A 23549-nucleotide genomic window follows, 5' to 3' on the forward strand; every position below is an offset into this window, starting at 1 on the left:
CAAAAGAAGGTCACAAACTGCACAGCCTGTTTGACGAGTGTGTAAACACACAGCTGGAGTGTAGTGTGTATAGCTTACTGTATGTGTGTGGTGGTGGTGGTGTGGGGGGGGGGTCTTACTTCCAGTTGTAGAGATGAGAAGATAAAAGCCTTGTCATGTTTTAGACTTTTTGTATCTATTTTTCACTTTCTGTTAATGGAAATCAGGATTTTGCTGAAAAGCTGCATTAATAAAGAAATGCGTATTTCTGTTGCAGGTGTAAAATTATGGCATTCACAAAGCAAGGAATTGAAAAGTTGTACAAGTATGTCTCAGTTTAAGAAAATGTTTGAAAAAGAAAAGATGAGCGTCTACAAAAAAGAAGAAGGAGAAAGAGAAAAAGAAGGGGGAAAAAAAGAAAAGATAGATAGATAAGTGGTGTCCGCTGCTATTTTGTTTGTTTTCATGTCACTACTATGTTTCATCATCTTTAATATTTTTGAAATAGAGTATAATATTGGTGTTGAAGTAAGCCAATGTAATTATACAGAGAGGGGCAGGTACTATAAGTTTTCTTCATCCTGCCCCTTTTCATTCATGGTGACTATGTGTACATTATGTAAATATGGGCAACCATGTGAAGAATGTACCATGAATGGAATAAATCAAAATGAAATGAAATGAAATAAACATTAACATGAAAGATAATGACAGAAAAAGACTAAAATGGTCAACACATAAAGCATTTAGATCTAATGGCTATGGGGAATAGTTTTCACAATGCATGGTGGTAAGTGAGATTTGATTGGATGCCGGTGTGGAGGACCCAGGTGGAGGTCATCTGTACCAAAGGAGCCTACAGCAGAGGCTGGTGTGACCCAGGAAATGGATTTCAGCATAGTTTGGAAATTTGAGAGTGCAGGTCAAAGCCCAGATCCATATGGAAGTCCACCGACATCCCAGTCTGCAAGATATTTTTCAAACAAACCAAACCAAGCATAGCAAATCATCTCAGAGCCAACTCTGAACGTCAGCTCCTCCCCCTAAACAAGCACAACTGGTTCAAACGCTCTCTTGTCCCCTGTCAATTAAAGTCCTCAACACCACCGAGGCTGGAATGTGGAGACACCATTTACTGTTTAGTGTTGCTCATCACAGTATTACTGTAAATGTGTATCTGTTGTGATTTTTATGATGATGTGAATAGGCATGTGCAATCCAATCCAACTAAGGCAGTTGTTCTAGATAGATAGATAGATAGATAGATAGATAGATAGATAGATAGATAGATAGATAGATAGATAGATAGATAGATAGATAGATAGATAGATAGATAGATAGATAGATAGATAGATAGATAGATAGATAGATAGATAGATAGATAGATAGATAGATGTTTGTTGTTTGTTGTAAGTCCAAGACACATTTCCCATTCAATCCTCTCCTATCCTATACCGGGAGTAGTATATTATCAATATTTGCATTTGAGGTGTTGTGTACAAATCAAACTGTAAGTAAGTCATAGTCAGAATGTCTCAGCTGTTTTGGAGTCAATGCCTCTATGTGTGGCCATGTTTCAACATTTAAACCACAGGAGAAGAAAAGGATGGCAAATTTAAGGAAAAAGCAGCACTGAACTTGTTTGGCCACCACAAACCTTCAGAAGAGCTTGACACTCCACTCTCATTGTCTATTTCCTCATTGTTGTTTTTTTACATGACAGTTGAAAATGTCTCATAGGTCTAATTACGGAGCCGCCTTTTGTTCCCTGAATACACAAATCTAGATTTGTTTTTTTTGCATGTTATACTCCTCCACATGTATTCTGGAGTTTCCAATTACCTTGTCACCTGTTTGTACATTTATTTCTAACGCCTTTTACAATGTGCCTCTCATCCACCAGTTTGCACACAGGTGAAGGGAGGTCATCATGCAAATGTGGCCACAGGTGAGCTTTGTAGCTCCGTGTCTCATGCAAGGACAGTTAACATACTGAAGGGAGGAGCCGGGGATTAAAAAAATCCTGTTTTACTTGCTGACCAACAGCTCATAAAACAAACTGATCTCACTGAAACTATCACGAGGCGATTCTCACTCTATTGCAGGAGGAGTCCCAGGTGCAGCAGAGGGCACACACTCACTTTGCCTGGTTGACAACCACCCGGCTTTGATTTAGATATAATTGGAAGATGAGAAAAAAAATATAAAGCACAGGACTTTGAAGAAGATTACTGTTTACAGTAGCTTTGTGCGCTCAAAGTCAATGTTGCTTAGATACACTTAATGTCATGAAATCCTCTTTCCCCACGTGACATCTGAGGACTATTGGATCAAACAAAAAGAGAAAAAGATAATACGCACCAATAGGGAAGCAGTTTTTGCCTCTCTGTTGATGAGGAATCTTTAATACAGTCAACATGTGTTGAGTCTGATACAATGGTCTGCCTCATGAGGAATTAAGATCTGTATGCTCTGTGCTATGTTTGAAGGCTGCAGGACCAGTTGGACAAGGCTGTAATTGTGGTGCAGTTGAACTGTATATTATTTTATATTGAGAGACAATTATATCATTTCACCCTATTTATATCAATGACGGTTTAATAACAGAATCACACATCAGTGCACAGCTGAACTGTATTACATTAGTTATACGTGGATGTACATTATAAACTGGTTAAACACAAGCCTGGGGACTCACAGTAGAGCAGAGGTCTTCAACAGGGGGTCAGAGGTAGGCTACTGGGGGGGGGGGGGGATTTTGGTTAAAATTACTTTAAAATACTAACACAAATCTTTCAGATATTATTAATAATAGCTCAGTATTGTATGTAAGATAAGATGCACCACCACTCAGTTCTGTTTAATATAAAATCAATTAAAAACAATTTGAATAGCTTGTATGCATGATTCTCATGCAATTAACATAAATTGTTGATATTGGCATTGGTAATTTAAAATAAAAACATGAATATTTGAACCTTATTTGAATAGCTTAGCATTGAATGCACAATAACAATGGATTATACATGGCACTTGGCCCAGTTTAATATTAACCTTCATCTTGTGTTAGCTTTCTGCTACTACCTTGTGTTAGGGTCGCTTTTGACCCGTGTCTTAAATCAGCTGTATACAAAAAAAAAAAATCACCCAATTTGTTTTCCTTCTCTTGATTACATTGTTAGGCTTCCTTATCCATGAAAATGTAAATGTACTTTATTTATACAGCCCTTTAAAGCAGAAGTAAGCGATCCAGTCATTTTGGCTAACTTCCTGTCAGCCGATGGAGTTAGCAGTCCCCGCCCTCGTCCCATCCCTTGGCTGCACACACAGAGAGGACCGCCCCTTTATGCCGTTCTCTCTCCTCATTGGATAAAGGTTGTAGGATACAAGGAAGTATAGGCAACAAGAAGTTTTCTCCTCGGCTTACAGCAGAGCAGAGTGACTGACAGACCCTTGTTTCAGACCAAACACTCTATATAAGTGATTGCTGTCGGAAGATAGAACTATTTAAGACTTATATTAACACACACAATCCGCTTCTGCTTTAAAACAAGGTGGTTTGGTTTTAGTATTTCTGGGGCCTCATTTATCATTGTGGATACACCTTTTTTTACACCCTTTCCCCCCCGTTTTGTGCGTAGGCACTTTTCTCCGCCAAATTTGGGATCTATCAAGCCAAAACCTGACGGGGAAAAGTGCGGACATTTACACCCATTTTGACCCTGGCGTACCGTGATTTACGCCTTTTTTGAGGAACAGGAGGTACGGTGTACATTTTAGGACATCCTCAGGTGTCAGGCTTCAGCCTCAGACTTTAGATGAAAAGATATAAGGTCTCAGGAAAACCTCTGTCAGGTGTCCACTAAACAGCCTCAGAAAAAAGACGTCAGACCAAAAGGCATCAGAAAAAAGGCGTCAGACCAAAAGGCATCAGAAAAAAGGCGTCAGACCAAAAGGCATCAGAAAAAAGACGTCAGACCAGAAGGCGTCAGACCAAAAGGCATCAGAAAAAAGGCGTCAGAAAAAAGGCGTCAGACCAGAAGGCGTCAGAAAAAAGGCGTCAGACCAAAAGGTATCAGAAAAAAGGCGTCAGAAAAAAGGCGTCAGACCAAAAGGCATCAGAAAAAAGGCGTCAGACCAAAAGGTATCAGAAAAAAGGCGTCAGACCAAAAGGCGTCAGACCAAAAGGCGTCAGAAAAAAGGCGTCAGAAAAAAGGCGTAAAAAGGGTTAGGGACGTCAGAAAAAAGATGTCAGATTAAAAACTGACTATTTTTATTTCTTCAAACTTTGATTCAGTTGAGGCATTTTTTTTTGGAGCGGGCAGACTAGTAATTTATTTATCTATCGCTGTATTTAATGACGTCATCGAAACATAACACCGGTAACGAGCTGACGTGCAGAAAAGAGACTGCCCCGAAAGGAACACGCGTCTCCGATATCTAACGGCAGGTTCACACCGGATGCAGAAGTGCCACGAATAGACGCAGAATGGGCCTGTTTCCTACCGGCGCCCTTGTTAACCAATTGTGTTGTTCACACCAGACGCACCGCGGCACGCACCTCCGCAGCCGGCTCGCGCCCTGCAGCGATTGTTTTGGTCCATTTTGTGTGTGAATTGCGAACGATCGCATCAATCTGGGCAGGAAGTTACCCACAGAAACACGAGAGAATCCAGTTAATTTTCAAAATTAAAGCAATTTTCAAAATAAAATACTGCGATTGACAAATACAATAGCCCTGTGTTTGCGTTTGTGGTCTATTTGTGTTTATCTGACGCCTTTTTTCTGATGCCTTTTGGTCTGACGCCTTTTTTCTGATGCCTTTTGGTCTGACGTCTTGGTCTTTTGATGCCTTTTGGTCTGACGTCTTGGTCTTTTCAAAATAAAATACTGCGATTGACAAATACAATAGCCCTGTGTTTGCGTTTGTGGTCTATTTGTGTTTATCTGACGCCTTTTTTCTGATGCCTTTTGGTCTGACGCCTTTTTTCTGATGCCTTTTGGTCTGACGTCTTTTTTCTGATGCCTTTTGGTCTGACGCCTTTTTTTCTGACGCCTTTTTTCTGATGCCTTTTGGTCTGACGCCTTTTTTTCTGACGCCTTTTTTCTGATGCCTTTTGGTCTGATGCCTTTTTTCTGATGCCTTTTGGTCTGACGTCTTTTTTCTGATGCCTTTTGGTCTGGCGTCTTTTTTCTGACGCCTTTTTTCTGATGCCTTTTGGTCTGACGCCTTTTTTTCTTACGCCTTTTTTCTGATGCCTTTTGGTCTGACGCCTTTTTTCTGACGCCTTTTCTCTGATGCCTTTTGGTCTGACGCCTTTTTTCTGACGCCTTTTGGTCTGACGCCTTTTTTCTGACGCCTTTTGGTCTGACGCCTTTTTTCTGACGCCTTTTCTCTGACGCCTTTTTTCTGATGCCTTTTGGTCTGACGCCTTTTTTCTGATGCCTTTTGGTCTGACGTCTTTTTTCTGATGCCTTTTGGTCTGACGCCTTTTTTTCTGACGCCTTTTTTCTGATGCCTTTTGGTCTGACGCCTTTTTTCTGATGCCTTTTGGTCTGACGTCTTTTTTCTGATGCCTTTTGGTCTGGCGTCTTTTTTCTGACGCCTTTTTTCTGATGCCTTTTGGTCTGACGCCTTTTTTTCTGACGCCTTTTTTCTGATGCCTTTTGGTCTGACGTCTTTTTTCTGACGCCTTTTTTCTGTTGCCTTTTGGTCTGACGCCTTTTTTCTGATGCCTTTTGGTCTGACGCCTTTTTTCTGTTGCCTTTTGGTCTGACGCCTTTTTTCTGATGCCTTTTGGTCTGACGTCTTTTTTCGGAGGCTGTTTAGTGGACACCTGACAGAGGTTTTCCTGAGACCTTATGCCTTTTCATCTAAAGTCTGAGGCTGAAGCCTGACACCTGAGGATGTCCTAAAATGTACACCGTAAGGAGGAATTGGCGACACCGTTGCTGAGTCAGAGAACTGCAGTGTGAGAGGGAGAGAGGAGCGCGGAGTAGAAGAGCACAGTAGGATTTTTTAAAGTAATTGTGGTAGTGGTGGACCGTTGATGCTGGCAATCCAACCCGCTCTATAATAACACTATAGGCTCTATGTTAATTGATAAACAGAGCGGATTGAGGATTTTGCTTTTTTGATTAAGCTATGTGTGACGTCCGACAAGGATCAAACCCGCCAAGTTTAAAAACACATCGGCAGCAGCGCCCACTGATCTGCAGCTACTGAGACTGTTATTATTCTGTCACCGGAGTTAACGAGGTGCACGTGTGTTTGGAGCTGACGAGAGGAGAGAATAAAGAGTGAGACAACGCGGCCCTGAGGAGGAACTGTGAAGGACTCAGCTGTAATGGAAAATGACCTAAACCGAGTCCAGTAGAGCTGTAACTGTGTAGTGGAAAGGCGTTCAAAGTAATGGTAACTATTGTCCTGCTTCCTACATTGTTTTAACATCTAGGTAAAAAAAAAAAAAAAAAAAAGATTTTCTGGGATAAAGGGGCAGATTCTTCTTCTTTCTGCTCCCTTTTGTTGAGATTCGGGAGGTTTTTGTTTTTATTGTAGCTTATTAAAATGCAAGATCATTTTTCTGACTGATTTATTGCCCGATATCTCCGTGTATCTGCTTTCGGAGAAGTTCCGCTTTTTTCCCCGTCCTCCGCCCGCCTCACTTTGTTGTCACTTTGTAGCCGCTCCACAGAGCGCACATGGCTAATTAAATATGCACGTGCTGACCATATATAGTTGTATATAGGCGTTCCGGGCCGAGTAAGAGGTGTGTTTACGTGTGCACCATTCTTGGGTCCGGTGTGATTTATTGCGGAGAGTTGTGCGTACGCACAGTTTGATAGATCTGAAAAAGGTGTAAATATTTTGGGTGTACGCCATTTTCGTCTTTTCGCCATACGCAAAAATGTAGTAGCAGTTTTACACCCTCTTTGATAAATGAGGCCCCAGGTGTGGGCCCCTGGGCCTTTTTTTTTTTGCCAGTATACCAACCTTTCTCTTGTTAACTTTCTGCTACCATCTCTTGTGTTAAGGTCGGTTTTGACCCGAGTCTTAAATCAGCTGTAACACACACTAAAAACAATTATTATTATCTCATCTCTTGGTTATGTTGTTAGGCTTCCTTATCCATGAAAAGCTTGGTTTTGCACTTATGATTTCAGTTTTAACTCTTATTATTGTTTTTATCATTATAACTGGGTCGAAACTGACCCTAAAAACACAAATGTCATAATTTTAACGGGAGCATTTTGTGAATTTTTTTATTTTTTATTTTATTTAAATATAGGTTCCTGACAAAGTCAAAAAGCCATGATGGTCAGTGGCGACCTGAACACCTGAAGAGGAAGATTAAACAGTTTTTATACAATATACATCTCTCTCCATCATTTTGGGTTCTTGGTCTGAAACACATTGAAGACCCCTGCAGTAAAGGATTAGGGCTTGGAAGTCCCTGCACGGTGTAATACCAAAGAGCAGCAGCAGAGGGCGTGTGTGTACCGTTGACTGGTCAGTAACAACATGAAGCTCTCAGAGATGCTTCCTGTGACAGTGCAGGAATAAAACACCCATGTTGTGTGGTGCTGTTGCAAACAACATGTCTGTTCACTGTGACAGGAATACCAACGCACACCTCGTTTCCAATGGCTTAACAGACTCCCCTTTCATCTGTCATAGAGAACTGAGAGCAGTGTCGTTATCAATTGTAACAGTTGTGGATTTTCTTCCTAGTTAGCGCCGGTTTTTCTTTCGGCAAGACACAGAGGGAGTGAATCAAAGACTATCCCAACACATCAGTCAGTGCACAGGAGGAATTTATTTAGCAGCCTTCATGCATATTTCTCAAAAAAGAACAACACTTAAGATGATACACACAAATCATCAGCAACACTCACACCACCATCGGAAACAGTGAAGCAAACACTTATATTAGATATTTGCTCAATTTTGAATAATACTTGAACTTAAAGCTGATAACAAGAAGAGACTGCTGACACCAGGCTGCCATTGCTGCATCATTTGTTAATCATACACTACAATAATTAAAAGAGAAACCCTGATTCCGGATGATGAATGATTCATCAGTTTGAGCCATCTCTAGCATCCTGTGACACATGATAACGGCTCCCTAGCAGAGGTGGAGTGGTTGTTTTCTCTTGTTGGTGTTGTGTGCAGGTAAATGCCATCGTCAGAGCATGTCACAGTAGGTTATACAGCCGACTCTGGATTCTAAAAAGGCGATTTTTTAATTTTTTTTAAGTGGGTTAATGTGAGCATGAAAAGGGAAATAGATTTCAAAGGGAACAGGCCAGCTGGTAGATAGCTGCGCCTTAGTGCAAACTATTTTTAGCTGCTAGTCAGTTAGGGTGTTTGAAATATCTGAAATGTCAAATCTCCATGTGATGCTTGGTAGCATCCACGTGTTTTCAGAACGCCTGGATAATGTTTTATACTCTTGTGTGTTCCCTCCCAGCCTGATCAATATTGTATAACATTGGAGGGAGGCCATACATGGTTTTAATGCAACAAGTGCCGATTAACATTGCTACACTGATAGTGATGTAATGCTGCAGTGAAACTTTTTGTTTTGGTTTATTAGTTTGAGGTATATTTAACCCTGTTTTTTTAGCAAATTCTCACCTTGTTGTTGCAACATTTTTACCTGGCGACGGCTTTGTTTCAATCTGTATATTGTTGGGTTTCATTTGCCTAGAAGATGATTGTTTACATGTCAAAGTAGGTTTTGTGTGACGGATTTAGAACAGTGGGTTGTTGATTCTCAGTGGGATCAGCAGTCTTTTCAACCAGTCCCTTCAGTAGGTGTTTATACTGAAATTGTAGCTTTTAAAGGACAATTCCAGGCGAATTCAACTCAGGGGTGTATTTTCATATCATTTTAGGTCTAAAAGAATGAATCTGAAGATTTTCAGTTTAATCGCTCCTGTTTTGCGGTAGTTGCGTCTGTCCGCGCATCGCCACGGCAGCAATGAATGGGAGTGGATGTAAGTTCCGCTGTTTAGGCTGTTTCCAGCCCTCAAAGCCGCAATTTTTTTCCACAGACAGCATCAGATGGCTACTCAAACATGCACCGAGAAGTTTATTTACTTCAAGCAAGCCGACATGTTTGTAACGGGGTGTTCCCACCAAACGCGATGAACGCGATTGAATCGCGCGTCAAATGAAATCGCGTCGCGCTAGATGCTCCAGTTTTGACGCTGGTTCAATATGCAAAAAACGCCTCGTCGCGGTATCGCGTCGCGCGACGAGCCCGCCCAAACAACAACATTTCTTCCACTATTTCATTCTCTGGCTGAGATAACCACCGTCGCTGCACTGTTCCTGTCCCTGTAGATGGGACAGGAACAGTGGTGCGGGTCTCTGGCTGCAGCGGAGACAGCTCCGTGAACTACTGTGTGACTGACCGCCTGTTGAGTGCTTTGGGACGGGGCGGACGGCTCGCAGCGCCCGCTGGTTGAAAACAGCAGTGATAACGGGCTTTCAGGTCCGAATCTCCAAATCAGAAACGTTTGTAACAGCACCGGAAAAGCAACAGTGAAGAGCTGTGGCTTTGCAGCAGCTAATGGGGATCTGAATAATAAACTAAACTAAACCAGAAAACTTCTAATATTGTCAATAGACTCGCTCTGACTAAACTGCCAAGGGAATCGCCCGGCGTGATGACGCGTCTAATCGCGTGTTTGCATTGACTTTACATGTAATCTCGACGCGCGATGAAGCGCCATCGCGTTTGGTGGGAACACCCCGTAAAAGTCGATCTAATTCAAAGTCTCCCGGAGTCTCGCGCGAGCCCGAAGTTGCAGTGCTGGTGTATTCAGGCGCAGTAGGAGCTACCGCTTGTGTCATAAACACAGGAATATCAACTCTTTACTTGCTTGAAGTGTACATTTTTTTCCACAGACAGCGTCAGATGGCTACTCAAAGATGCGCCGAGAAGTTTTTTTTACTTGAAGCAAGTAAAGAGTTGATATTCCTGTGTTTATGACACAAACGGTAGCTTTTCCCACTGCACCTGAACCAGTGCTTAATTTGTAAATCATAAGGTGCCGGAACGCAAAGTACACATGACAGCTCGGGGATGACGAGACGGGCAGAGGTCCCGGAACGTATGCGGCGCACGCCGGGGGGGGGGGGGTAATCGGCTACCCATGTTACCACGTTTAGCCTACATGAAATTATTTTAGGCACAGGCAAATGCCCACATCACCACAGGCGGTGTTTTACAGTCAGGAATTTTCTCAACAGGTCTAATTTGTAAAAAGAAAAAAAAAGAAAAAAAAAAGAGCTTATAAAAAAATCACACAAACCTTCCTATTATTCAAAGACTGGCACGGCGGCCTATTAATAGACAGTATGCTCAGCTCAGTTGTGCAGCAAAACCTCAATTTTCCATAAGAAGCCAGGGGTAATAAGTCTGCTTCACCTTGAACTGAGCTGCTGTCCAAACAGTTGTGCATCCTATCCCTGACCTGTCGCTGGACGTCCCACACTACTCTCCACTCACTGCCTCTCCTCTTCTTCTGAATCTCCCTGCTGTCAGCGGGCTGATGCCAGGGTCCCCGCCTGTTGCTCCGGACAGTGTTGCCCACAGTTTCAAATAAATTACGTCCGCCACGAATACATTTTTCGGCAATATTGTTCCGTTCATTCATCTCCGCATAACGCTCTTTCGCTGTTATTGGCACGCGCACGCACGCGCACGCACGCGCACGCGCACGCACGCACGCACGCACGCACGCACGCACGCACGCACGCACGCACGCACGCACGCACGCACGCACGCACGCACGCACGCACACACACACACACACACACACACACACACACACACACACACACACACACACACACACACACACACACACACACACACACACACACACACACACACACACACACACACACACACACACACACACACAGACAGAGAGGGGGGAGAGAGGAAAGGACGAGTGCAGCAGTGCACAGCGCGGTAAAAGCGAAACTATACGGCCCGGTCAGTGCGTCAACTTCAACAGATCTCCGACTCTTTCAAATGACGTTAAATCTTAATAAACAACAAGGATTTATGGGGATTTGTTCTGTAAATTAATATATACATATTATATTTTTTTAAAAACATTTTTAAAACATTTTTTTTATGAGAGGTACCGGATCTGCCCAAATAAGTACCGGAACACAGGGAGGCCAAAATTAAGAGGTGCCGGATCTTGTTCCGGCAGGATCCGGCTCAAATTAACCCCTGACCTGAACACACCGAGCACGGCAACTGGGTCTCGCGCGAGACTCCGGAAGACTTTGAATTAGATCGACTTTTACAAACATGTCGGCTTGCTTGAAGTAAATAAACTTCTCGGTGCATGTTTGAGTAGCCATCTGATGCTGTCTGTGGAAAAAAATTGCGGCTTTGAGGGCTGGAAACAGCCTAAACAGCGGAACTTACATCCACTCCCATTCATTGCTGCCGTGGCGATGCGCGGACAGACGCAACTACCGCAGAACAGGAGCGATTAAACTGAAAATCTTCAGATTCATTCTTTTAGACCTAAAATGATATGAAAATACACCCCTGAGCTGAATTCGCCTGGAATTGTCCTTTAAGTCAGTGTATACCATGTGTTGTGTACATGTAAATGAAATTATAAATCTAATAAAATAAAAGTCTTTGGAGACTTCTCAGAGGTAGTTTGAAAAAAAGAAGAAGAAAAAAAAAAAAGGTCCAGGTAGATGCAGCAGAGATATCCTGAGGTTGGATCCTCCATTTCCCAGTAATAAAGTCTCTTTTCATGGGTCTGTGTAAAACCTCAATGTGTAATTGCTGAGTGTTCTTCTAAGGGCGTCAGTGACAATACAGATTGAGATCAATAATTCCCAATTAAGCATAAAGAGATAACTATACTCAAGATAACAAGAATTTAAACCAGGCAATCAATGTAAATCCCAGAATAATCCACATTAATTGATTTGTAGATCAACAGAAATAACCGTTTTGATATTTGAATAATCATTTATTGCCAGTCCCATCTTCTCAAAAGTGTGAATTTCCTTTTTTTTTTTCCTTTGGAATTTAGAGAGCCTGAATGCAGCAAATGATCAATCAAATAAAAATGATTCGTTAATCACAGCCGCTAAATCACAGACTCTATCCACGATGAACTCTGTTTGTCCTGAGGTTCACTCCAGAAGATCCTGTCAGGAGAAAGAGGGGAGACAGTACACACACACATGACACGTGAGGTGCTGAGGTGTGTCAGCTTGGAGACGGCAGCGAAAAGCTACAAGCAGGAAAAAGCAGGAATGCACTGACCTCGTCCGACTCCTCTCCCACTGTGCACAGCCCCCTGTCGCCATCCTCATCTGTCACCGCTGAACCCTGATCCTCCATCCGCCTCAGCAGCGAGTATCTATATGTCGCCTCGCTGGAAGTGAAGTGACATGACAGACCAGGGTGATGCACAGAGGATTTTAAAGTGATGAAAGTGTCTGATTGAGGCTTATTTTACGGTGGCCGGGAGGTGCAGACCAACATTTCAAATTTACAAATGACATCAATCGTTGATGTCATTTGTAAATTTGTTTCGCGTCCTGTTAATTTGTTTCTGTTAACAAATGTTCTTCCTGTGCTGGAGGATTGTTTACATGTCAAAGTAGGTTTTGTGTAACAAATTCAGAACAGTGGGTTGTTGATTCTCAGTGGGATCAGCAGTCTTTTCAACCAGTCCCTTCAGTAGGTGTTTATACTGATATATATATAATATAATATAAGTCTTAAATAGTTATATCTTCCGACAGCAATCACTTACATAGAGTGTTTGGACCGAAACACGGGTCTCTCAGTCACTCTGCCCTGCTTTAAGCCGAGGAGAAAACTTTTCTCGTATCCTACAGTTTTTATCCAATGAGGAGAGAGAACAGCATGCAGGGCTGTGTGTGCAGCCAAGGGATGCGCGTGAATGTGGTGACGTAGGGACGAGGACTGTTATGGTGCGTTCAGGGCAACTCGTATTTTTCCGACCTGTGAAGTCGTACCAGTTCGATCTGGTACATAGACTGTAAAAAAAGACGTACTGGTACGAGTTCACGGGTCGGAAGTTACGAGTGGCCGTTATAGTGACTTTCACAGGTAAAACAGGTCGGAAAAACACGAGTGGGTTTCCTGGAACGCTACAAAGTCAAAGTTGTGACTTGAAGTTGTAATTTACGGTTTCAAAAGCCTGCCTGGAACGCAGCATTAGCCAAAACGACCGGATCGCTTACTTCTGCTTTAATTTGTTTCTTTTAATTTCTTTTGGTAATGTCATTTTGTTTTATATGTACAAATGTAAAAAAAAATGTTGTAAATTTGTTTTGTGTCCTTTTTTTTACATTTTGGAAAATATTTTTTACACATCATAAAACAAAATTACATTACCAAAAGCAATGAACAGAAACAAATTAACAGGACGCGAAACAAATGTACAAATGACATCAGCCACAAAAGGGAACATACCAAATCCAGAGCTGACCCGGAAGTGATAACGGGAGCGGCCAATTTGAGTTGTTGTCGTTGTCGGTCAAATTCATGGTGATGTTTTGTCGGTTTTATATCGCAGAGAAAATAAAAGGACAACTACTCTACAAACACCAAGATGAGGGCCAGCAGATCAGATCACATGGATCGCTGTCCATTGGGTCACCATGAACTTGACTGGCGACAACAACTCAATTTGGCCGCTCCCATTATCACTTCCAGTATGTTGCCTTTCCGGTTGATGTCATTTGTAAATTTGTCTTGGTGCTTGTTAAAGTGTTTTGTGTCTTGTTAATGTGTTTTCTGAAATGTAAATGTGTTTCCGGACTTGTAAACGGGTTATGAAGTAATTTTGTCTCAAGTTTTGTAAAAGTGTTTCACATATTTTGTTTTGCACCTCCCGGCCACCGTATACCTAATCGATGAGGTTTGCTTACTTGACTGGGAAGCAATATTTTCGGATGATCAACACCAGAGCTGCCACTGCCACCGCTGAGACGAAGATGACTGATGCAATAATCCCGGGGTGCAGCCTTAACCCGGCCTAAAAAAAAAAAGAAAAAAAGTGTGTGAGAGAGAGAGAGAGAGAGAGAGAAACGAATCCAATAAGCCTAACAGTGGGGTAGTTAAAGAGCCCATAAACCCAACAGCTCAGTTCATGATGTGTTGCTTAGATAAAGAGGAAATACGAGCAGCGGATATGACAGCTGAACAGCGGTGTGTTATGGATCAGAGCGGTGTACAAGCGCAAGGCTCGACAGCAGGGGTGTAAATCTCTCTCAGAGCACAAGTCTTTCTGACAGTCACTGATCACTCACATTAGAATTGTGATCACAAGCCTATAAAGTCAGAGCTATTCATAGGATCATAGGTAGTTTCAGAGCAGAAGTAGAGAGCAGTACAGTCTCTGAAGTGATAATTATGATTCAGGTGGAGTGTGGCTAAAAGTAACAACCAACAGGAGCAATCACACAATAAATCAATAATCTTTTCTTTTTTTTATCCCTCCGTAAAACTTTCCAATTCATTTTGATGGCACTCCTATGACTCCATCATTTCTTCCCCACAATGTGACACTATTTTGTTTTCAAGATGCCACACCACAGCAGGTTCCACATTGGAAAAGTATCTTAATGTGAAAACGTATCGTCTCCCACAAATCCATCAAGCACGCTCCGGATACATCATAAGTGAACTCAAACTCTAAAGCATACTCCACCTACAGTGTTATTATGAATGGTACTTTCTTTGTGAGTTGATACTTTATTCCACTTGTTAACTTTCTGACCCTGAAAGTGAAGGGAGGAAGTGAAGGACTCTGGCTACATCTGCAAAACAGGCAGCATTGTTCGGTGAGGGGAGGATGGAGCCTGGCAACATCAAGTGTTATTTTGTGCAAAAATGTTTTCTCTTTTTCCTCTTCAGTAAGTGTGGTGTGTTTAGTTTTGCAAAGTGCAGAGGTCCCATTCATCCCTCTAAATGATGTCTGCAGAACTTAAGAACTAACAAAAGAATATTTTTTAACTTAACCACATAAATGTCAACAGCTCTTGACTTGTTGTAGTAAACAAGAAACAAGGTTGTTATTTATCTTCTTTTTTTTTTTGTATTTTCATACCTCTACCGTACGTAGGCCTAGAGCTGGAAATCCACGGGTCTAACACTCTCACTCTCATGGATACAGTATACCTGTTGTGACGACATCCTGGTGACCCTCGGAGCCTGGTTATCCAGCTTTCATCATCAAAAGAGTTCAACACAGCATAATTAATAACAAAGGCCCAAGTCGACTGGTCGGTGAAGGCATTTCTATTAATGAATTAGTGACCACGACCACGACCGCAGCAGCAGCAGCGGGCCCAAAGCCTCCGACTGTTTACTTCCTGGTGACTCACCTGTCGCGGCTGACGGCGGCGTTTCCCACGCCCACTTTCACGTCACACGGTGTTTTGTGTCAGGGACCACGGGTCATATGACTGTTTGTATGTATTGTAGCCTACACCTACTGTTGTACTTTGTTGTTGAACATAGGCTGAATAAAGATTTTTATTTTTTTTTAAAGAGAGAGAGAACGTCTTTCTGTGGAGAAGGGAAGACAGGGGAAGATTGAAACACTTTTTGTCTCAGCTCCTATAACTTCTGAAGTGTTCATGGTAGGGCTCTCAAGTTATGACACAAGTCCCCTCATTTGTCCTCCACAAATTGAACTTCTCCAACTTTATCACATAATTCATTATTTGATGTCAAATGAATGGAGTGCTGTGCCACTGTTACAACCTACCCCACTACCAGGATAGGTTCATAGGTTGTAACACAACCTGGGGTCAACTGTAACAGTGAGAGTGAAAACTAAAAACTGAGACCAAACCACAAAATATGCATCAATTTAAGTTTATTGTGCATGTTCCAACAATAAAATTATTCAGTATGAACAAAAAGAACTCATCGCTGACGGTTAAATGAAGAACAGTGACAGTGGTGTGGATCCTAACATTAGAAAGCTGTCTTAAAGGGATAGTTCACCCAAAATTCAAATTTCACTCATTATCTACTCACACTCATGTCGACTAAGGGCTGGGACAATTTTCAGAGTCCTCCGTGCCTTCTCAGAGTTAGGGGAGGGGGGGGGGGGTCCGTGCAGCAGTATTTGTCCATATAATGGTTGTGAATGGGGCTCACTTTTCTTCGTCATGAGACATGAGAAATTGTTCTGAAAAAAATTAAATAAGTCTATATTTTAAGCTTGTTTGTAGCGGAAGCTCCCAGTGTCTCAGTTCACTGCTCTTCCTGTGTCAGTGCAAATCACGCGGCGGAACAATTTCTCATGTCGGGGCTTCAATACAAGAGGGACATTACAGACGAGCAGTATGGAGGTATTTGGATGTTTTTTGGTGTGTCTTTTTGGACGAAGAAAAGTGAGCACCATTCACAACCATTATATGGACAAATACTGCTGCGTGGACCCCCCCGGAAAGCCTGGTTTATGCTTCTGCATCGCGGCGACGGCGTAGACCCGACGCCGTCGTTGAGCATTCGAAGTTCTGCGTCGAGGGAACGCGTTGCTTCCGGTCACAGTAAACAATGGCAACTGAAAAACAAACGCTTTTATTGCAGATGTTGAAGCGCAGGTGACGGAGAAGACGTTTGTGGAGGTGGTCTGTCTGACCAGTCGAGGCTGAACGGGTGAATTACCACACTGACGTTCTGACCGGACCAATCACAGTCCTTGTGGTTCGCGTCGCGATGGGTCGAAGCGACGTGTAGTCAGGATTTTTTGGAGGTGCACGTCAGGCTATGGCGTAGGGTCCGCGTAGGAGTCCGCATCAACGGCGTAGCTACTCCGTCGCCGCGACGCAGAAGCATAAACCAAGCTTAACTCAGAGAAGGCACGGAGGACTCTGAAAATTCTCCGAGCCCTTAGTCGACATGAGGGTGAGTAGATAATGAGTGAAATTTGAATTTTAGGTGAACTATCCCTTTAAAGATTCTGATAATACCAATGAATGGTGCACGTGTATGAATGGAAACCTCCAGCAGGAGGTCAGAAGCTGCTCATAATCGTAAAATTCCAGGAACAATGACACTTAATAAAACAACATTTGGTCCAAAACATTCGTTTCTTACCTAAATAAATGTTTTTTGGTTCTAAAACGTACACACTTCTTCATACAGCCATGCAAATTCACATGCAATGTCAGAGAGGGAGTGGGCACATGATATTGATCACCTTATTAGTCAAAGTGATGTTGTAACAACCGGTCTCCCCAACATCATGAGCTCTTACCGGTTGGAAACACAGATTACTTCACTGGTTTTTATTAGTTTCAGAAAAACAAATCTCAATGAATTATCCAACAGAAGCCTGTAGCTCTACCTTGGATGTGTGTATGCTGTATGTAGGATGTATTAAGATAAAACATTCAGCTCATGTTTAGAACGCACGATTGATATTCTGGGATCACCTCTGATGAAGAAAATACAAATATTCTGCATGCATAGGTCTTGTTGACATGCTTTTGTTGCTGTAAATGGAAAACACACCGTATGGGACTGTACCATTTGTGCAGTTTGTGTTTGTTGAACGCCGTGTTTCATTTATAAGCTGGTTTTCTGAAATAATGAACAAATGTCTTTGATTTGCCCGGCCAGCTGAATGGTCGGCCATGGATCCAGTTGAGATATTGTTTGATTAAAACTACTGGGAATCACAATGTGATAAATGCATGTTGTTATTTTCCCCCTTTTGTTTCATTTTCTTTTCTTTCTCTTGCCTTTCATTGTGGAGCAACAATTTCATCTCAGGCTGTAAATGATGAATCAGTCTCGTATCAGCTGCTCATCAGGTGTGATCAGTGTTTTGGCAAGACTGATGAAAAGACCTGCCAGCCCCATGAGCTCTCCCGTCTGTTGTTACTGCTGGCTGCATTTACAGGGTGATAAAAAAACAAAACATAACAAACAAAAAAAAACATAGCCACAGGTCCATTAATGAATACACTTATTACAACAAGGGAATAAACATTTCAAGTGCCTCTTCTCTCTTTCCTTTTGCTTTTTGGGTATTAAAACACAGGTGAGCAGCACTGCACTGCCTGACTGCTGCAGTTAATTAAAACTGAGGTAAACACAGCAAGAAGAAATCTGAATCACTACTGAATTGAATGTAATTAAACAATATATGCACATGCATGAATGATGAAGTTATGATAAAGAACAAAATGGCCTCATACTGTAAAACCTATACAGAGCTAAATGTAAATGGTTGAAATGTTTTAATAAAAAGAAACTCTAGTACGGAAGCATAACTGGCATTCACTTGATATTGAGTAATTTTTCATGTTTTTTTGAGTAACACATTTTTTTAAATCTGTTTTTCTGAGTAATATTTTTTCTGACCACTGCGGTCAAGCCAGACTCCACTTCATCATGGATCTATTAGATCTATTATCCATATCCATGATATGTATATGCTCAGTCAAGCTATCCCCAGCATTGTTTTGTGCTACATGTGTATATAGGCTACTACAGTAAGAGTGTGTGAGGACAGATTTCAAAATAAAGGTGACCTTCCAAAATGGATTCAATTGCATAATGTGTTGATATTGTGTCATTATTGTATTAAACCATAAACTCTTTGTACTGATGGAATTGCCTTAGATGGTTAGGGTTAGGTTAGATTTTAGGTTAGAAATAGGAATTGTTATTGTCATAATATACTATATAGTTGTTTTGATGTCTCTGGGCCCCCGTTCATAAGCTACAGATAGCTTCTGGGGTTACCCTTTTTACAAGATCATGTCTACTGTATATTGTGAATTGAATTTCTATTTTAAAATGATTTGTAAATAAACTAACCATGAACCTTGAATTTGCAAGGTGATGTAGATTTTCAAAGGAAAAGGCCACTAATGTTTCTTATTTTCACTGTGTTCCCTGTAAATTCAGATTGATATTCAAAGGAGACAACCTGTTATTACAGAATACCTACCCAGAGAGTCTGATGTAGCAACTTTATTTTGAAATCAGTCCTTACACGCTCTGTAGTAGCCTATACTGTATACGTGTAGCACAAAACAATGCTGTATTTTTCAAAGCGGAGCATATACATATCATAAATCTAATAGATCTAATAGATCCATGGTGAAGTGGAGACTGGAGGCTTGTTTAATCAGAAAAATAAATTACTGTAAAAAAAAAACAGAAGAAAAAAAATTAATTACGTAAAAAAACTGAAAAAATTGCTCTGAAAAACAGGGATTTTTTTTCTTTTTTCAAGTTAAAGCACAAGTAAGCGATCCGGTCGTTTTGGCTAACTTCTTGTCAGCTGATGGAGTTAGCAGTCCCCGCCCTCGTCCCTACATCACCACATTCACGTGCATCCCTTGGCTGCACACACAGAGAGGACCGCCCCTTTATGCCGTTCTCTCTCCTCATTGGATAAAGGTTGTAGGATACAAGGAAAGTTTTCTCCTCGGCTTACAGCAGAGCAGAGTGACTGACAGACCCGTGTTTCAGACCAAACACTCTATGTAAGTGATTGCTGTCGGAAGATAGAACTATTTAAGACTTATATTAACACAAATATTCCGCTTACTTCTGCTTTAATGCAATACACTTATACGTACTCTAGGATGTTGAAAGGACAGTTTCCCATCAAATGTGCTGGTGAATGGAAAGCAAGTCTAGTGCTTGTGTGGCAGGTCGGGTGTTGCTCTGCTCCACCCCCTCCCACTCAATCGACCGGTGCTTGATTGCACATTGCCAGCACCTGTTAATCATTGCGCTCCTGCGGGGCGCATTCTCTCCCTGGCACTGACCTGGAAAGGCCCTGTGTCGGCGTGCTCCGGCTGTTTGGCGTGCTCTGTTCGCTTGGTGTTGGCGTGATTGTGTGGTTGTTCGCAAGGTAAGTGTGGGTGCGTCGTGCAACGTTGTGTAACGTTATGGCACATTATGGGGTAACAACCGCCGTGATTTTGTTCTCAGTGTTGGCCGTGTCAGTTGGGTTGCAGCTGGAGGAAGTGTGGTGTCCCCTCTCTGCCGTTTTGCAGACTGGGACTTGATCGTGAGTGTTAAAGCTCTCTTTATCGGTAAGCATGCTCTTTTACTAATCTTTGTCTATAGTAGCCTTAGGCTAACAGCTGTTGCCCTCTGCTCTGTCCTGCTGTAGCTGCGGTATCTGCAGCGGTTTCGTCTAGGGGTGGGCGGATCGATTTAAAATATCGATAGTATCGATACTAACGTTGGTATTGGGTATTGATCGATACTTGTGTGATGAGATCGATTCTTAAGTTTCACTTTCTCTTCTGTACAACTCCAGGCATTTACAAAGTGACCGACGGGCCGTACAACACCGCTCTTCTCTCACTTCACTCATGCTCAATTAGCCCCTCCCCTTTCCTCCGCTCCCCCCCTCCACTTTCACTCACTCACGAGGCGAGCAGTGCACTGCTGTGGCTTCATGATTGTGCAGAGCAGAAGAGGAGTGACGTTTGGAGTTTTTTTTTTTTTACAGCTAATGTTATTTTTCAGTGTAATTGGTCATCACAGTAATTTAGCAGACTGATTAACAGAATAAGACAACTTTGTCCTGTGTTTTATTATCATCATAGACATGATTAATTAAAGGAAAACTTACAAAATAATTAAATAATCATGAAAATTGAAGTTTTTATTCAAATTTGCATATAGATGATGCATGTAGATGGTAGTAGTAAAAAGTATTGGTATTGGTATCGGAATCGGCAATACTGGCCCTGTATTTACTTGGTATTGGATCGATACCAAATTTTGCAGTATCGCACAGCTCTAGTTTCGTCTCTCCTCCTGCGCTCCGAGGATGTATTGCACCGCCTATTGCTGACCATCACGCCATCTAAGTGTAACATCTGCGGCCTCCAGCCCTGGTGCAGCCGCTCCGTTTTCACTCTGTCGTCCACGCCATTGTTTTGTTTTTGGTTGCAGCTCTCCACGCAGCAACAGACTGAAGCCCCACTGCAATTGTTTTTGTTTCTTTGTTTGTTGGTTTATTTGGTTATTTCTTTGTTTATTTTTGGTTAATAATTTATTTGTTTTTCTGGTTCCTCGTTGGGCCAGCTGTTTAGAGCATTTTCTTTCTGTTTATCCATTTTCTTTAAGTCACATATGGTTATTTTGTTTAGTTTTATTTTGGTTATATTTTTGATTTTGTTTATTTAGCTATGGGTAGGCTCTAACGCAACACCTGATTGCCACCCATAGCTGAGTTATTATTTAAATTATAATTTAAGTATTTGTACTCACTTTAAAACAAATAATTTGTATTCTTTATGTTGGTGTGCATGTGGGTGTGAATGTTGTGTGTGAGTGTTTTAGGATAGGCCATTTTAACTAATTGTCTAACCCAACCCTTGAGTGTCGCTCACCTAATTTTGTTTCTTTTCTCCCTGGACAGGAGCTGGGTAGTGCGTGGCAGACTCCCTGGTGGTGGTCCCCATCTCACATCCCTTAAGTTTGCTGTGGCACGTGGTGGTTTGGTTTGTAGTATTTTTGTGTGTTTTAAGTTTCTTTAGTCTGTCCGCCTCCCTGAGTTTGGCCCTGTTCCCCCTTTTTTGTTTATTTCCCCCTTAACTTACCGTGGTGAAGCAGACACTCGGGTCCCCAAAGAACATGTTCATTTTAAATCTAATAAACCATTGTTAAATAAAAATAATTTATATCTTTTTGGAAGTCCGTCTCATGTCCTCTTTAAAACTTTGTGTAACGAACCTGTGTGACCTCATAGTAGTTTTAGTACCGGGTCAAGTTTATTTCCTGGGGTGCAATTCCCCAGGTGGCGTTGTTGGACAACTTCCCCCTCTGCACCACATCACGCCACACTTGCAAATAACTTTTCTCTGATTTATTAAGTCCCATCCTGTTGCTCACAAACAAGACAGTAGAAGACGTCACATACAGCTCCTGTTACCCCCCGTCTCAAAAAAGCATGAAACGGCTTTGGTGAATGGGATAATCACTATTGATCTATAAGCAAGGCCACCGTCGATGATGCGTGATTTATTCATTCTGATTCTCCCGAGCTTCAGCTCAAGCTAGTTCATAGTACTTCCCCGTCTTGGGGTCGAAGTAGCAGTTCAGGCACGGATCGTAGAGCAGATTCAAGTACTCGTCCCCCTTCGCCTCCTCATTCAGCGACTCATTGGCTCCTGAAATAAAGCCAGAGAGTTACTCTGCAACGCTCAGAGGTAAGTATTGAAAAACAAGCAGCAGCCGGCGTAACAGTATTTCAAATTTATGAAATTTGCACAGATGAAATGCATGAGATGTCATTTGTATATTGTATTTCTTATGTACAGTAGCAGCAGCCATGCCAGATATGATAAAGCGCCCTCTCGATCAGCTGATTCTGGAATAAAATGAGCAGCGTGGATGGTGAGGTGACCTTCAGAGTGGAGGTGGATTTAGAAGTTTTCTGTCGCTGCCATTTTTTTCCTCATCAATCAAGACCTAGGACACCCAGACCCGGTGCCACATTATGGAGCTGTAAAGAGATTCCCTGTAATCCCCACTACTTTAAAGCATGAGAATTTAGCTGTTAAACTGACAGGCAGTTAAATGCTAAAAAGGTTATGGAATGCTCCGAGAGGAACATTTTATCTTATCAGAACTTGGGCGACGATAATGAAAACTAATTATAAGACACATTGTGTAAGAGGGTTTTTAAAATGATGTTGTAAACTGGAAAGGTTTCATCAATTAACCTTGTCGATGTGTCTAGGGGGTACGGACCTGTAATGAGCCTGTCTCTTCTGACCTATGGAGTTATGTGGAGGACAGAGAGCTCCACTCTCCTGGGTTTTTTACTCTTAATTAGGTGGAGTTTCACACGCTTTTCCCAGCTGGCTTTGTGCAGGCTCTTTGGCAGAAACTTAACAGCGTTGTAAGCTCTGACACCGCCGAATGTTTCCGCTCCTCGCAGACAGTCGCGCAATTAGTGTGGTTAATGTTAAAACAGCGGCTTGTTTGCCATCTCCCCGGCTTCAAAGGACACAAAAGAAATAAAATAAAATTAAGGTTACTGGACCTGCCACTTGATTTTCCTTGTTGTTCCATGTGTTCGCTGACCTTCTCCGCTGGCTGGGAGCCATAATGGGAGGGCTGAGCACGTCCATCCACTCCCTAGAGGGGGAAAAAAAAAGGACCATACAGTACATGTACACAGCCATAACAACACATGCCATTACACACATCATATACTGCTACTGTACCCTGCACTGCACATCAAACTGCCGGCTTTCTCTGGATGGCATTTTAACAGCAAAGTCTCATCATCGCGCGCTCTCAAAAGCCCATCCGAGCTTCCATTGTCCTTGAGCCGCTTCTCCTGTGCACTTAGCCTTTCAGCCTCACAGTTTTTTACCTGAAGGATCATTTATTAGATCCAGACTCAAGCTGCGACTTCCAAGTGTCCGCATTCTGGCCCAGAGCAGGGGTCTTGACCTTGCCCGCGTCGGAGAGAGCAAGACTTCTTTTTCTCTCTAAATGAGTTTATCTTCCCGTCTGAGA

The 23549-nt window shown here is 42.2% G+C and overlaps 1 protein-coding gene and 1 long non-coding RNA gene across 2 annotated transcripts in view; both read right to left on the reverse strand.

Moving 5' to 3' along the window:
• Window positions 1-12053: 12053 nt before the first annotated feature.
• LOC146987826 (uncharacterized) lies at window positions 12054-15337 on the reverse strand. Its single transcript, XR_015035861.1, has 4 exons — window positions 15198-15337; window positions 13946-14052; window positions 12306-12417; window positions 12054-12187 (listed from the first exon to the last, which is right to left on the reverse strand). It is a non-coding gene; the product is annotated as an uncharacterized LOC146987826 (long non-coding RNA).
• Window positions 15338-22019: 6682 nt separating this feature from the next.
• Window positions 22020-23549, reverse strand: part of cfap20dc (CFAP20 domain containing) — a 68065-nt gene continuing 66535 nt past the window's right edge. Inside the window, exons 16-17 of the mRNA XM_085777214.1 lie at window positions 23068-23162; window positions 22020-22189 (exon numbers count right to left, since the gene is read on the reverse strand). Of these exons, the coding sequence (XP_085633340.1) occupies window positions 22071-22189; window positions 23068-23162 (214 nt within the window). The 3' untranslated portion in view covers window positions 22020-22070. The remainder of the gene's footprint in view (window positions 22190-23067; window positions 23163-23549) is intronic.

Source organism: Trachurus japonicus, chromosome 5 (assembly GCF_045865225.1).
Source record: "Trachurus japonicus isolate A0001 chromosome 5, Traja_1.0".
Classification (NCBI taxonomy): Eukaryota; Metazoa; Chordata; class Actinopteri; order Carangiformes; family Carangidae; genus Trachurus; species Trachurus japonicus.